Source organism: Venturia canescens, chromosome 2, assembly GCF_019457755.1.
Source record: "Venturia canescens isolate UGA chromosome 2, ASM1945775v1, whole genome shotgun sequence".
NCBI lineage: Eukaryota > Metazoa > Arthropoda > Insecta > Hymenoptera > Ichneumonidae > Venturia > Venturia canescens.
Genome location: NC_057422.1, coordinates 8,165,066 through 8,181,789, shown reverse-complemented (window position 1 = coordinate 8,181,789; position 16,724 = coordinate 8,165,066). Strand labels below are relative to the sequence as shown.

At 43.7% G+C, this 16,724-nt stretch overlaps 1 protein-coding gene across 1 annotated transcript in view; it reads left to right on the top strand.

Annotated features, from left to right (window-relative positions):
• Oct-TyrR (Octopamine-Tyramine receptor) overlaps positions 1–16,724 on the top strand; it is a 41,631-nt gene extending 24,907 nt beyond the window's left edge. Inside the window, exon 2 of the mRNA XM_043411134.1 lies at positions 7,659–16,724. Within this exon, the coding sequence (XP_043267069.1) occupies positions 7,735–8,994 (1,260 nt within the window). The 5' untranslated portion in view covers positions 7,659–7,734 and the 3' untranslated portion in view covers positions 8,995–16,724. The remainder of the gene's footprint in view (positions 1–7,658) is intronic.

Sequence of the window (16,724 nt, the reverse complement as noted above, 5' to 3'; positions counted from 1 at the left end):
ACCAGGCTGGTTTGCAAGCCGAGTTTTCTCCGGTATTCAAAATCGTGGTTTCCCTATATAATCACGTACTGTTTTGCAAGCTCTGTCAATTCAGCTGTGTGCATAGATGGGGCGAGTAACAAGGCTCGGGTTTCTCCAGTTGCATACGTTGCAAGAGAATCACCAGCACCTCGAGTCTCGTTTTCTCCTCTGCTTCGAACCTGTTTTCACTGTGTGTGCACAAATCTCCAGGAAACCCCAACAGAGTACTCCAGCTGACCCGTCCCTTCGTGTTCGCCACTGTATAGCGCGACGAGACCCACCGCGGAGAGCACTCCAAGCTGCGTGTGTATAAGTACGTAAAATTGGATTGATTTGTATGTACAAATGGAGAGAACATGCATGGGAATTGCGATGCTTGGAATGGAAAAGGGCGTATCCGCACTCGTTGAAATGATGATGCATCCAAAATCTTCGTAGACCCCCCCGCCTACATTCCTGTATACACGTGACACGTATTGATGCCACTGCAATATGGGGACCAATATATTTATGTATGCAGCCCTGTAATGCACGTATACATAGATCATTGCGTACAGGGAAACAGCCCTCGGCAATTCGGGTTCGTGTCTCTCTCTCTCTCTCTCTCTCTCTCTCCTCTCTCTCTCTCTCTCTCTCTCTCTCTCTCTCTGTGCTCGCCTCCCTTCAACTATAACGAATTATCAGAGGAACGGAGTGCCCTGGCGTTCCTACGGTCCATCCTGCCTCATCATACATAGATTTGGATGCTCGAACACTGAAATTGCGTTTCAATTTGTCGGGGGCTCGTCCACCCTTATGCGCACATTCGGCTCTCTGGTCAGGCAAATTCGTGTCGATTATTATGAATGTCAGATAAACGGTTCGGTTATATTTCGTGCAATATTCGGAACGACATGTTGCGAGGATTTATTTCTTGGAACGTGGACACATTTTTTATGGGTTAGGGGAGGTTTTGGAAAAAACGATATTCGAATTTTCGTCGCGAGGGGACTTTGCAATTTGAGAGTAAACTGAAATTGTGGTGGAAGAGGGTATCATAAAATATTTTTCTGTTTCAATAGCACTCGAAGATTTTTGTTATATCAGCAAATGGGGAAACGAAATGAGACTCTCTGATTCAGTGACGTTTTATTCGTCGTCGTGAATTCGCATTCGAGTCGGCAAACAAAGTGATCGAATCAACGAAATGTTCATTGAGTCAGCGAAATTCATTTGGTTCGCAACGATTTTGTAGATATCCAACAAAAAATTCATTGAAACGAAGTTTACTCAGTGAGTGGCTATATACGAATAAATGTTTCATCGTGGATACAGCCTCGTTCTACGTTATCATGTATTCCATTTTTATTATATACGGTATTAGCGGCCACACAAATTCTACGATGTCTGAGACGCTGAATAAACGATGTTCTGTGTATACTTGGTGCATGAATACGAGGACAGTAAAGTTCACCGTATACGTAGAGGGATCTTTCGATTATGGAGTATGCTCCAAAGGTGCTGAAGCGTCGAAAATGACTTTGTTCAATTTAGTGAAAATGTATTCTGGTGCGGGGGAGAGTCCGCAAGAGAACTGCTTCACTCGACCGAAACTGCTGCATCCTGTGTCCGTATAATCTGCTTGTATCGCGCCCCGGACGCATGCGGATATGTTTGTTCATGTACACGTACGTGCACTTTCTTTTTATCGCGAAACTCTCCCTCTCTCTCTCTCTCTCTCTCTTTTCATCCTCTATTTGTCCGCGTGCTTTTCGTCCGAGAATTTATTTGTAATGGACCTTTTATCTGCTCCACTCACGCTCGCTCCGGTCCGTTCCTTTTGTGGAAAATATCTTTGGTACATTGTTCCTTAAGAAAGAATCGTGCTTTGGTGAGTGCGTGGCCGTGGCCTCGTTTGTAAGAGGCAACTTGATCTTGTCGAGAAACTGCAAGTGTCGATTGCACCGCACAATGCGCCGCAGGAGCTTTTCGATACGAGAGTTTTTGTCGCGAAATCCTCTCACTGGGAAAAGTCTCTCACAGAATGTATCCACTGTTTACCATTCCCCAAACGTACCTGAAATATTTCCACTACCCGTTCAATATTTGATCAGACACAGAAGCAGCGCTCCGCGACGGATCGTTAAATACTCCAAGATCCTCGAGATTTTCGAACCTCGAATCAATAGCCGCAGTATTCTCGCCTTTAAGGTAGATCATGCCCGGAGGATCGTATTTTATGGGTGTCTAAATTCGATCGATTTTTACTCCCTAATTAAAGATACAATCACTTTAAATTAATGCCAGAGTTATTCATACGAAACTGTAAATACATTTTTTCAACTTATCTTTTGGCGAATGAAATTACAAGCCAATAATTAATCGGAGATTCATCACTGACTGAACCCCAAATTTCATTCGCCCCTGGCTAAAATACTAGTTTTTTATGTAAAAAATCGATTTAGAGAGAGAGAGAGAGCAAAGGGAAATGGATAAAAAAAAAGTGTTAGTAAAAAACCAGAAGGCTATGACAAGAATGGGCCGAGGCAAGAAGAAACAAAATCCCGAAATTAGACTTTTATTATATGCGTCATTGTTATTGTGTACGTTTTTCATAAACTTCGTACAAGAAGCTTTTATTCGTTCCTAACTCTGTGTATTTTTCTTCATATTTAAACACGTTTATCTAAACAACCAATAAGACGAACTCCTTAAAATTTGATACGAGTGTCAGTCGACTACCCATTTATACTGTGTGTAAATTTCAAGACTCTCTTAAGAAAATCGTTTCGTGCATGAACTACCTTAACGCTTCGAACAAGAGAGATTAACGCGTATGAATTTATTCCCATTTTACGATGATAGTCACACAGAATTTCACGAGTAAACGATATAATGACGCGATGATTATTCATCGTTGTTTCGATCCGATACTGCTCTCGTGCTGGGCTCCTTGTTCCTATAATTACAATATTTAATCACCGATATTAAATAGTAATGAGGCCACGACCGTTCGGAGTCGAATAAATTATGTGGGGTAGCCTGTAAATACGTCCGGATGTCCAGAAACCCGACCAACTGCGTGTAGCGGTGACAGAGTCAACCGATAAACCGTGGGGAATAAAGTAGAAAAAACCGAGGCTTTTACATGCGCTGTAAAAGCGTTTGGGGATAAGCGTCGAGCACAATTTTCTAGTAAAATTATCGCCTGCAAGCCTTCTTAGGATAAAACAGAGCAGCATAGTCATGCAGTTTTGGAACAGATGATTGTGCACGTCCGCGAGATATTCGCAGGAGGAAATTACGAGCACGAGCATTAGCGCGTCCCTTGCACAAGAGATCTGAGCTTTTATAAGACACGGGCCACCGTCTTATCAGCAGTTTGCGGTGGCGCGGACCAAACGGAATATTTACAAGTTCTGGCGGAGGTGTAAGCGGATTAGCTTTCGCATATCGCCCAGTGATTTTCTATCATCGGGGAACCAGATCACGAGGTTATAGTCTAGGCAAGGTTAAACCAGATGAAAAAGGCTTCGTCGCAATATCCGAGGCAAGATCCCTCGGAGAGAGGTGCGCGATCGAGCGTTTTTTTTTCTAGGGTCATAGTGTTCGTCGCTCCATCAGGATCAGACAGCTAAGCCTGGAGGCGGACGCAAAAATGCTCCGGATATTTGATCGATATTGATTGGAAGCTGAATATTTATTCATCGGAGTCGTTCCTTGTCGTTATAATGAAAGCGAGGCTTTAATTTATTCGCATTCCTGTGAAGCATTGTTCCCGAAAAGTCCTGTGCCAATTCACTTTTTTTTTTTTTTTTTTCCAGAGCACCGTTCGTCGCTTTCCAGTCCGCGAACAAATTCAATTTTCTCCGCCGATGCCACCTTGTTGTTGTTTCGTTTGTTTTTTATTTATTTTTTCACTCGCGACTCTCCGATCCAATGCGGAATAGAGAATCGATCCCGCTTTATTCACAGCGCGGATTTGACGCTAGAGAGAAACCGACGAGAGCGAGATTTCTAACGGAATCGATTAATTTAGAGAATGCGAGAACTCGCTGTCGGCTCCGATCGCGGCTCTCGTGCCAAGACAAATGGCTACAAGTCCTCATCCTACCCCCCCGCCCCCTTAAAGAATACCCAAATATAAGTTACGCTCTTTTACACCGGGAATACATGGACTCGTATTATCCGTGCGGGTAACTTATGTACATCGCCGGCAAATGATAATGGAGCAGATACATCGTCGCTCGTGACAAGACAATTATCTCGAGGATTAAGTGCACTGTCTGCGCGGCGAGTATCTCGATGAAGCGAAAGTATTCAAAACGCGCAGTTATATCCGCGCAGAATTATTTCAGAGGGCTCATGAATTCACGATTTAAGGTAGATCATGCTCGAACGATCGTATTTTATGGGTGTCTAAATTCGATCGATTTTTACTCCCTAATTAAAGATAGAATCACTTTAAATTAATGCCAGAGTTATTTATTCGAAATTGTAAATATATTTTTTCAACTTGGCATTTGGCGAATGAAATTACAAGCCTAATTAATCGGGGATCCATCACTGACCGAACCCCGAATTTCAAATACTGTAGTTTTTTATGTAAAAAATCGATTTGGAGAGATCAAAGGGAAAGCACGAAGGGAAATGAATAAAAAAAAGCGTTAATAAAAAGACAGAAGGCTATGACAAGAATGGGCCAAGCCAAGAAGAAACAAAATGACGAAATAAGCAAATGTAAGTTTACGAGTGCTCATTTTATTTGTGCGTAATATACCTTAATTAGTAAGACTCGAATTTTTTCCCAGACCTTCATTAAATAATTCATTGTTATCGTGTACTTTTTCATAAACTTCGCAAGAAGCATTCGTTCGTTACATGGAATTTTATTAAGAAAATCGTTTCGCGCATGGTCTACCTTAAATTCGAGCGGTGTGAGAGTTCTTTTTGTACACGCGTCGTTAATATTTTCTCCTCATTATTTCTGATCGTGGGATCAATAACCATTCGAGGAGTGGCATTTTTCAAAATTCTTTTCGATCTCCAAAAACACAATTAAACTGATTTTGTCGTGGCCACGAGCGCTCTCCACTTGCCACCAATGCCACCAATGGATTGAGTGTTATTGGAACTGATCGACGGTTTAGTCGAGCAATTAAACTTTTGAAAATTCGGGTGGATATTCGAGCTTCAGCATCGCACTAAAGTAATCGTCAGAGCTAATGGGATTCGTCGTCGCAGTTGGAGGCTGAAATATTGAGATATAATTGGATTTTTCTAACACTTGAATATGAGTGAAGTGTGAAATCATTAGGGACTACTTCCGCGAGGCCTGGGGGCGTATTAAGCATGTCTAGTTCAGGCTCATGACAGGCTGAAAAGAAGGTGTAACCTATTTTTCATTGTTTTATGTGATTTTTTTTTTTCAATTTAAAAATTTTTTTATCTTTTACCACGGATTTGAATATAAGTAAGAGCGACGTTCCGTTGACCCCGTTTTGGATGGAAAGAGAGGGACTCGGGAAAACTTCATCAGAGCCTCAGGTCTGATAAAATCCTCTCGATAGAATTGGAAGTTGCGGTGACAAGTCCGGAGATCCTTCGAGTAATTAGAGATGGCCAGCACCACGTCGAATCGTCCAACTCTGAAGCTTTAACGAGTATCGAGCGGGGAAAAAGGTAATAAAAAGAAAATTGACGGTCAGAAATGGATTTTCGCTCCGACGCCGCCGCTGCTGCTGGTACGCCCGAGCGCTTTGTGACCCCCGTACTATATATCCGTAAACATGCAGGACGAGCCCCGTAGATATTTGCGTTCGCTCGTTTACCCGAGTTAAACTAGCCCGCGACTACACGCTACGGCACTCGCGTGGGAAGTGTACAATCGGAGGAAAGGATATTCGGCATTTGCGAACGTGGAGACTGCCCGAGCAGTGATGAAACGAACCACGGACTATTCCACCGTTTTTTCCTCTTCTTCCTGCTCCATAAAAAGTATTCCATTCATTGGAGTCGAGGCCATTATTTTCCACGATTAAACATCATTCAATTAAGGACTGCGAGGGGATGTTCTTTCGCAGGGATTCACGCAACATACTAGGCATTAAAACTTCATTAAAAATGGCCGATCAATTATCATTGTTCCCGAATCGTTGACATCGGAGTTATTAAAATCCTCATTTTTTTCCGAATATTTACGCACCTGAAATTTCGCCGTTTGAACGAATGTGTGTGCATTATTCCTCGGCTTCCGCGGATTATTCGGAATGCGAATATTTTCACATATTCGCTCAAATAAACACGTTTTTTCTTTCCAATTAAAAAAACCCCGTACGCCTGGATTCCCGATAATATTATAGTCGGATTTTGTTTTTTTTTTCGCTGCTTTCTCCTGCTGCGCTATTGTCATTGTTAATGTCACCAATTTTGTTACTACTTCCCATTATTATATTTTGTCTTTTAATTCACCAATGTGTTAATAATTTATTCATGTTGATGATGGGGATATGAACAACGAATAGGGAAGACTGATTTTGGATTTTTCTCAAAATGAAAAAAACGTCGGAAATTTTCTCATAATTTCTTTTACATTCTTATATTCGAATGCTTAAAAAGAAAAGCTTCACAACTTTTTGAAGGGCTCACCGTCTTCGCGGGATTTTTTTTTCTTCAAAAGTTGAAAAAGCCAAAGTCTTAAGGCCTCAATATACGCTTGTGATGGGTGGAAAAATCGAAATTTTTTTTTTTATTACATATTCTCCAAGTACAATGGCCGAAGAATATTCTCACCAAATTTCATGAAGATCGGAGCATATGGGTACTCGAATCATTAAACGCGATTATCTCGGAATCGTTTTTTTTTTAAAAATACCTTCGCGGTGGACACGATTACTAAAAAACTATTAATTCGATCCATACGAAATTTATATCACTTATTTATTATAATAATAACTAGGGCCTGGACAATTGATTTCGTATTTTGTTGGAAACAAACAATTGTAAGAAAAAAACTGAAAATTCAGCACCTCAAAAAATGAATTTTTAGTTAAAACTGTCGCCATTTTTTTTCAAATCAAAATTTTTACAAATCCTTCGTCCCAGACCCAAGCTATTATTATAATAAATAACTGGTAAGTTTGATACAGATCGGATAAATAGTTTTTTAGTTATCATGTCCACCGGAACTGATGCTCAAAAAAGGTGCTACTGGAATACAGCTGGAGTTGGACCATTTTGAGAAATTTATTGTGAAAGAAATTGTACTAACAAATGTCGTTCACAGTCTTTTAATAAACATTTATTTTCTTATCGAAAAAAATGTAAAAAAAATCACGTTTTTTCGCCCCTTGCAAGTGTACATAAGGTCTCAAACTTCTGAAAAGTGCAATATTTCTTTGGATACTCAATTTTGTCTCGGTCTCCCCAGTTTATGCTCCTGAAAGAGGGTGTCAGTTACGACATAAGAATACGCCCCGTAGATAACGAGAAAACGTTCTATTCATTCGTTTGTATCTGAAGCAATAAAGAGCATCGTGGAAGCTTGTATAGATGAAAAGAGTAAAATATCGTCAGAAACAATTGAATGAATACGAGTAAGTTGAAAGAGGAATTGTTTGGATAGCGAAGGGGTACTGAAACTGTTGTAATTGTTGCAGGGGAAGCGCGAAACGAGCTGGCGCACAATGTAACGCGAGGTAATAAAAGTGGCGGTGTAAGGAGCTCTCGTAAGGGATGAATTCGAGTGGTGAATCAGGCGGCACGATGGTCGACGATTACGAGGGTGGAGGGAGTGGCGGTGGTGGTGTCGTCGAGGGTGGTTGCAGCACGGTGGAGATCGAGACTGGCTCGACACTACCAGCCTGGGAAGCGATAGCGGCCTCACTGACATTGGGTTTCCTCGTGATCGCGACCGTCCTTGGTAACGCACTAGTGATTCTGAGCGTATTTACGTACCGGCCGTTGCGAATAGTGCAAAACTTTTTCATCGTGTCATTGGCGGTGGCCGATTTGGCAGTGGCGATACTCGTGATGCCGTTCAACCTGGTTTACCTGCTCCTCGGCAAGTGGATATTCGGTATACATTTTTGTAAGTTGTGGCTGACGTGCGACGTGCTGTGTTGTACAGCGAGCATATTGAATTTGTGCGCGATCGCCCTGGACCGTTACTGGGCGATAACGGATCCGATAAACTACGCGCAGAAGCGAACTTTGAAGCGCGTCCTCGGTACGATAGGGGGCGTGTGGCTGTTGTCCGGTGCAATAAGTTCGCCGCCGTTGGCAGGGTGGAACGACTGGCCGGAGGAGCTCGAGCCTGGGACGCCCTGTCAGTTGACCAGGCGGCAGGGCTACGTTATCTACTCGTCCCTCGGCTCATTTTTCATCCCACTGTTGCTCATGAGCCTCGTTTATCTTGAGATATTTTTAGCCACGAGGAGACGTTTGCGGGAGCGTGCGAGGCAGAGTCGGCTCGGTGTTGTTACGTCGACGAGGCATCGCCACGAGCACGAGGACGCCGAAGAGTCCGTCAGCTCGGAAACTAATCACAACGAGCGTTCGACGCCGCGTTCACAAATTAAAGCCTCCCTCGACGACGACGAAGCAATCGAAGCGACGACCGGCGGTGCCGGTGGCTGTAGCGCCGGTGGACCAGCGATAGGCGGACACGGGAGACGTGCCGGCGTGTCCGCCGCCGGTGGCACCTCAACCACCGTCTACCAATTCATCGAGGAACGTCAAAGAATATCCTTGTCAAAAGAGAGACGAGCCGCTAGAACTCTTGGCGTCATTATGGGAGTTTTCGTCGTGTGTTGGTTGCCCTTTTTCCTCATGTACGTTATCGTCCCCTTTTGTCCCGCCTGCTGTCCCTCCGAGAGGCTCGTTTACTTCATCACGTGGCTCGGCTACGTCAACAGCGCACTCAATCCCCTCATCTACACTATTTTCAATCTCGACTACAGGCGAGCCTTCAGAAGGCTGCTGCACATTCGTTGATTCCAATATTTCTTCATCATTCTCATGACTATTTTATTGTTATCGTTATTCCTAATATCATTGATATTATCGTTATTATTATTAATCTTGAAGACACGTCTCCGACACACTCCGGTCCAGGTGACAATACGCGGAAATTGCACCCCAGGTATTGTAGATATCACCAAGTAATTGTTGCAACGAGAGCGTACATTTACCTCCTAAGAATTCATCAACTTTAAATATCCGGTCGTGCGTAGGGACTCGAGTAAGATTCTCCGGAATAACGTCGCGGTGTTGCGACGAACCGTTAATTCTTTCAGTCTCTCACTTTATTGTTCATGATTTCCTCACGCGAGGGAGTCACTAACGTGCGAATGGCGAGATGATCTCGGGCCACTGCGAAAATGGGACGATGAGAATCGCCGAATTCGGCCATCCCCCACTTCGGCAGCTTACCCACGGCTGACTAACTCTTAATTATCTTTACTGCTTTTGATCGAACGATGTTATAATGGGACTGTAGTGTTGTTCACGTAGAGTTGGCTCTCGCGGCGGCGTAAATCGAGCGAACAGGACAAATACGCGATATTGATGCGGCGCGAGCCGCGCCGTCGTCAATTCAATTACGCCGTATAAATTGAACAGATTTCATTATCGCTCACTCGACTATTAATCTGCTAACCGCGATCTGTCCCGTATTATTCGACCGTCAAAATAATGCTCTCAGGGATTTCGGCGGGTTTTTTTTCGCCCGGTTTTTTACCCTCCTCCGCGCGTCTTTCCTCCACCGCGTGTGCCTCTCATTTACTATCAGTTTACACAGTACACGACTATACATCGTTTCAGTTCGGATTAACGGTACGCCCTCTCGAAACACCCCAGCGATGTTGCATCCCCGGTTCCTGAGTCTCTCTCTCTCCCGGTTGACGTGATTTATTGGGCGATACTATATCTCGGACCGTACACGATAATTATCTCGGATCCATGCTCGCGTGAATCTGCATTCGTGGCAACGTTGGTACACGAACTCCTTCCTTCTCTCTCCCCCTCTCTCGCTCCCTTTCTTTTTCTCTTCCCATCCACGGATTTCATCCCTCTCCCCTGCGACTGTTTCTCCAATGCTGTTGCCCGACTACGCTCCAGGCGCTTTGAATATCCGGTTGAAACTTTGTTTCTCCCCCGCCGGTATAGTTTATCGACGTATTCGCTCCGTTAGCCGGCTCGGCACAAAAGTTTCGCGATTTCTCCCAGACAATACTCCTCCCCCGGTCTTCTTTATGTGCTGCATCACGTCGGGCGAGTCCGTTTCTGAGGCGGCCCTGTTTGACACCGAAACTCCCGTTACGATGCCCGCAACTTTAATTGCCACTTATTGACAATTTCCTCGATCATTAACGCACCGCGTATTCCTGTAACACGATCATCGATCGCTTTTCGAAGCCCGGCGCGCACCGCTATGATGCACGGGAAAACTTCACAAACGCTGGAGGAAAAACGAAACAATTAGATTTTTCTCGAAACAGCTTCTCTGAGGCCTTGTACAAGCCCAAGTAAAAGTTACGATCGAGCTTCTAAAGGCTCAGCGGTAAATGATTTTTCAATACTTTATCTCATCTCGTTTCCAAGGAATATTTCAGAAGGGGGTAAAGCGATTCGACGATCGCATTATCGAGGCGCGCAATTCTTTTCATTTACTCAATATCCATTGAGTCCTTAAAATGCTGCAAAAAGGCAACAAACTGGTGCGAATGCGAGAGGAAAAAAGCTTCCTGGAGAGAGCCGCATTGAAATGGCTCGCAATTGTTTTCGTCGATAGACTCTTCGACACGAAATTTATGCGCCGTTCCGGTGAGGTCAGTTGAAAAGATAAATGTGAAGTATATGGAGGAATTCTAACTTTTCATGGAGATTGGAAAACGCGGCATTCTCGTCTCTATTAAATTCTCAAACTCTGTTGAATCGATGAAAACGCTTTATAAAGGTTCTTCCCTCGGAAAACGGTCGAACAATAGCGAAAATCAAGGTGCGTAATAAAGTGGAGAATGCAGAATGGAGGAAAGACTCGAGAGGACGAGTCGGCGCGTTCGCTTTCATCGTCAAGAATCATCGCCGGAAATCGCTTCATCAATTCGATCGCATTATCCGAGGAGAGCGGGCGGGCGCGCGCCCGCGCGCGCGTATCGACTTCTCGCACCGCTTCCTAATATACATGCGGCTTTCCGTGAGTATAGCTTGTAACTGTTGGATAATCCAATCTACTGCATTACTCGAGGGTTACCAGTGTACTAATGAACACCCATTTGAGGTTAATCGCACACGCGCGTTGTCGCGCGGTTGAATAAGCCGCAGCGATATCTCCTCTCAGTCGATATTCAAACAAACGCAAGATTTTCCATTGCTCGCTGATCTAATTGAGTGGATTTTCAAATAGGAGGAAGCGCCGCGTTCAATCAGCTAAATTGAAGAGTTTTCTCAAAGGAAATTGGATTTAGAATCGAAACGACGGCACACAACAATGTACTCGGCGAGGACTCCATTCTCGAGAATTCGTCACAAACAATGAGAAATTCCGTTCCGCTTGCCGATCCCGGGCTCTAAAGCAGGACTCGACGAAAGTTGAATATTAGAAACTCCGCGTCTTTTCTCCTTCGGTACATTGTTCAACTCGCGCGCGCTGATATACAGGCATAATATCCGGCCCGATCGCATTCCCGTGTTATGAATTTCGCCCGGATTGGAAATTTCCAATCAATACGTCGCCGAGGCCGCGCAGTGATGGATTAATAAGAAGCAGCGCGACTGTCGGCCGAGGGAAGACAATCCCTCGTGGAGAGTTATGAGAACTTTCTAATATCCTCAGCTGAGTAATTGAGCCCCCTGAAAAATCGAAACGCGGAGATAGCGCCTCGTATCGCCAGCACGCTCCAAATCTCCCTCAACAAGAGTAATAACTATCCAAAGCTCGTCGTAACTCGGTTGGCTCAACCGCCTTTATATTCGTTGCTCCAGAAACACGAGCCTGATCCACTACTTTCGGCGCCTTCCCCATCATCATTTCGAATTCATAATCCCATCACAGAAGACTGACCAATTTCAGTTGAACAGAAGCCCATCGCTAATTCCGCGATCCGCTCTCTATAATTATCGTGGGAATCCGCTCCCGCGTTTCGCCTCACTCGCTCATGTATAACTTTGTTCCACCGGGCCGAATGCACTCCCTCGGAATGTTAGTTATCCTCCGTCCAACATTTCCTCTCTCTCTCTCTCTCTCTCTCTCTCTCTCTCTCTCTCTCTCTCGCTCCCCCCGAGCAGTCAATGCGCATTTATATATGCACGGAGTATAGTTTACTTCCTCGAATTCTCCGGGGCACAGTCGGATGCATTAATATTCCGAGGGAGCAATGGGGACGACGGAAAAGCATAGAGCGAGTCCGATCCTTCCGTCGCTGGGTGCCGTGCCAGTCCGGATTACTGGCTTGGCAAGGAGACGCGAGAAGTTTAACGCGCCCTGGCGAAACAACGGCGATGCACTTCCCTCGGTCCAGGCATTAACGTTGCTTTGACAATCGGACTCACAAAGCCCGCTCTCACACCCGCCTGCCCACACACACACACACACACACACACACACGCACACACGCCTACACCAACCAGGCTCAAGATTACTCAGTCCCGCCGCGTTAACTCGGCTTTTCTCTTCACCTTTTCTACCCCCGCTATATCTATCTATACAAATATTCTCTCATTTATATATACTCTGTGAGATTTACCGAGTTTCGCACCCCCGCAATCGTCTCGGAGATGCCGCCGAACGTACTGTCTCCCTGGATAAACCAGTTTGCTTTTGTATGCGCATAAACAGAAAATGTGACGCTTCCTGAGTAAAATCGAATATGCTTCGTGCAACGAATGCAATCGTGCAAACGCTTTTTTGGAGGATCTTATATACAAGAGTAGGAAACGTTGGGCCGCCTTTTTTCGGTATTTTTGGAAAAATTTCGAGGGAGCAGATTTTCGCTGGCTCTTGGAAATTGAATCCCTGAGAGTTTTTACTTCGAGTGACGCAACTTTCGACCCGAATTTCCATCTCTCCAGAAATCATAATATTCCGACGTTTTATTTGCGAGGTTCGAGAGTTCCACAGTCGGGAAAACAAATAAGTTTTCACCACATTAAGCTGCTGCGGTGACGGGATCGTTTCCCGAGAGCAGTGCCCACAGCTCAAACTTGGCCATTCGATCCGAAACGTTTCGAACAAGAGTGACAGTCAACTCAAAATTCGCCACCTTGTACAGCTCCCAAAGCAGCCGTAAGCCCGAGATCATCTGGTGGCGACGAAGCATCTTGGAATTTCGAGTTAGAATATACGACAGAGCCTCGAGACAGCGACGTGAGAACAAAAGTTTCAGTGGATCGACGGGCTTGCAGCCCGCCGGGAGCGCGAATATAGTGACGATGACGGAGGAACAGAGAACAGAGGAAACTCAAAGGACTCGGTGGAGTGGAATATACTCGTATTATCTCATTTTTCAATTGAGGACTTTCGAGCTAGTTTTTTTATGAGTCTGAACATTGAATGATTTATTCAACAGAATAATAACGGTCAGCAGGCAAGCATTGAATTGCATTTCCACATGAGCATAATTCACGAATGGCTCGTATTAAAGACTCTCGAGAGCCTCAATTTTGTACTCCTTGGTACTTTTGATCTCGCGACCTTGCTGTTGAGAGAAATAAATACAACTAATTTTGAGGGACAATTAATTTTCTATGAAAATGACCAAAAATTCCGGTGAGAGACTCACGATGTACCATATTAAGGTCCTCGAATGCGCGAGCACACAACGCGTATATTGTAATCGAGAGAAATAACGAAGGTCAATCGTGCAGACATTGAATTCTTGTGGGTTCACCGTCTCTGGTCGTTTGCTCTCGACAAATTTCACAACTCATTTCTCCTCTCTCTCTCTCTCTCTCTCTCTCTCTCTCTCTCTCTCTCTCTCTCTCTCTCTCTCCCCCTTCCGACGGAGCACACGAGCTGGAAGCTTGAAAAATTCTTTTTAATCTCAAAAACTCGAATTTCTCCAGCAATATTAAATAACTTAATATTTCTCGGGCACACGATAGATATCTTGATTGCGCTGTTTGTCGAACTTTGGCGAGGAGCACGCGAGCAAAGTTACCAAGTTTTACGTACTTAAAACTTGGGTGTACCTCCGTAATACGAAGGATCCTGTTCCTTTTTTTCTTCTTGAAGTAGAAGCAGAGAGTGTGCCACGCGATCAATCATTCGTGAGGAGACGTTCGTGAAGAAGTATAGCACGCTCATTACAATCGCGAAGCTCGCTCTGTCACCAAGCTCATAACCACACCGAGCCTAATGGCTCTCTCGTGCTCTAAAAGTTCGGATTCGTTCGAGCTCCGCATAATCGAGTCGAAACGAAGAACTTCAAAAACGCTCATTCACCATTATATTAATTTTCCTCCCTCAGAAACGCCGCTTAACGACTTTCTCAGTAAACTCTCGAAGATAATAGCGAAATCTAGGCAAAGAGAGAAAAAAACTGAAAAACCGTTCCGAATCTTGAAAATCCTTGTCTAGAGAGGGAGAGAGCGAGATATCTGACAGACGGAAAGGAAGCGAATATAAGAAACGAGTGAAAGAAACAGATAGGAATCATGAGTGAGAAAAATAGCGGATAGTACGAAAGATGAAGTTGAAAGTATGCATGGCATGATGCGAGAAAATCTTGGAGAGAGCAAGCACGCGATACACAAGCCGCGAAGCACTCAGCGGCCTTGGGGTCGATTATATTATACGCGAAAGCTGTGCCGAGTGCATGTATTCTTTGAAAAAGAGGGACAAAGAGTTTGTAAAAAGGAGAAAAAAGAATGAAAAGAAAAAAACGCATAATTCTCAGCCGACAACAGTCGTGAGAAAATAAAATCTCGAGCTCGGAAGCTTTCGTTTAAAAAACCTTCCGATTATAATAAGACAATGTGAAAAGATAGCAACGAGGACGACGACCTGCGGTGTGCAAACCACTCGTTTGTAACATAAAAGTATACACACATATACACACACACGCGTGTCAGTGGTTAAGAAAGCGATAGAACGTGGTGTAAATTTTATCCACCTTCGTTATAAATTGTAAGTATTAAGGTTGTGAGTATCATTAAATAACAAACTAACGGGTTATGACTTTAAGGATCGGAAGCGTGCGATAATTATAAGAAAATGATCATGAATACGATATTATTATTATAAATAATAACAATAATGAATAGAAATAAATGATATTTGAGCTCGATTACCAATAAAGTCGCATCGCACAAAAGCTCGCGACGAAATAGCAGCGTTGCACAATAACTTTACCAACATACGAAAATTTCCAAAAAAACGTGCACAGAGAAAAAATGAGTGGACGAGATTGTAAATTTAAGGGATTCTTAAAGCGATAATATTGGTGTTTATCCGACGATTGTGCGAAGAGCTTTTGATTTATTTGAGATAAAAAGTCGTTGGCGTAGCCACGGCATCGGGCGATGTGTCAAAGATGATAAAAGGAGTCTCATAACGAGGGCGAATCGAGTGAGCGATGCTCGTAGTAAATTATTTGATATCTCTAAATGAAATTCGATAAGAATATTCATAATAATAATTATAAGTAATAATACAAACTCGTACGACGAATGGGAGTTGGATGTAATGAGAGAATGCGAGTTAAAATAATCATTGATCCGAATGAAAAGGGGAACACGAACAAAGCTGTTGTGTGACTGGTTAAATGTACAGACGCCGGGTTCTCGGCACACCCGAAGCCCACGACAGCGACACACACTTACTTTGCAAAATGTTTTTAACCACCGACGTATATATTTACGATTGTAAGATATATCTTCATTCCGAGAAATTGTATCGAAGCTAAAAGAGCTTCGGTAAATGTGTGGGGACATGAGAGTAATTAAGGTGGGACGACGATGATGAGCATGCAGTTATAAAAGTTAAGAAAATCAATAACTATTGTAACACCGTAACAAGAGGTGCTGGCACTCTTTAATAAGGTTGTGATAAGGTTGTGAAATACATTCTTAGCCGCGCTTTAAATAACACGAAATTTTCAAAGAAACGTAACAACTAAATTTGGAGCAATTATTGAAGTGATTGGAGGCACTTTCGACGCATAAATAGACGTCACTGTAAATTCCAGTCACTATTGGCACGATATTTTCTCCTCGCAAGCGCTTCCGGAGACTCGCCTAGCTCGTCGTGTCGTCGAGAAAGCTCGTTTTAAGTATTGAATTATTGAGGCTTTCCGTATTCGCTGACGGTCGCTAAAGAGTTGTGACAAAATTTGGCGATTCTTTGAATTTTGGGAAAAGACAAAGAGCGCTTTTGAATATAGGAAATTTGATGAATTATTACGACGTTGTTCGAACCCCGTCGTGTGCACCGATGCAGCGAGGGTCTAGTTTTTATTCCTCGAGACAGAAATAATCTCTCGCTCAGCGAAAAATAGGGATCAAATGGTAAAGAAAATACGCACTCGATTAAAGTGTCGTTTTATAATAAGGTCTCCCTCAGTGGGCGAGCGCCTCTCGTTCCAATTGAATTTTCATGAGAGAAAATACACACCGATGGTGAATGATGTAACCACGAGTCAAACGAAACGATTCTCGGCTACTGAAAATGTATGATCGCGTTATAAACCGCCGGGAGATGATAAATTATTAATATTATCTTTTGA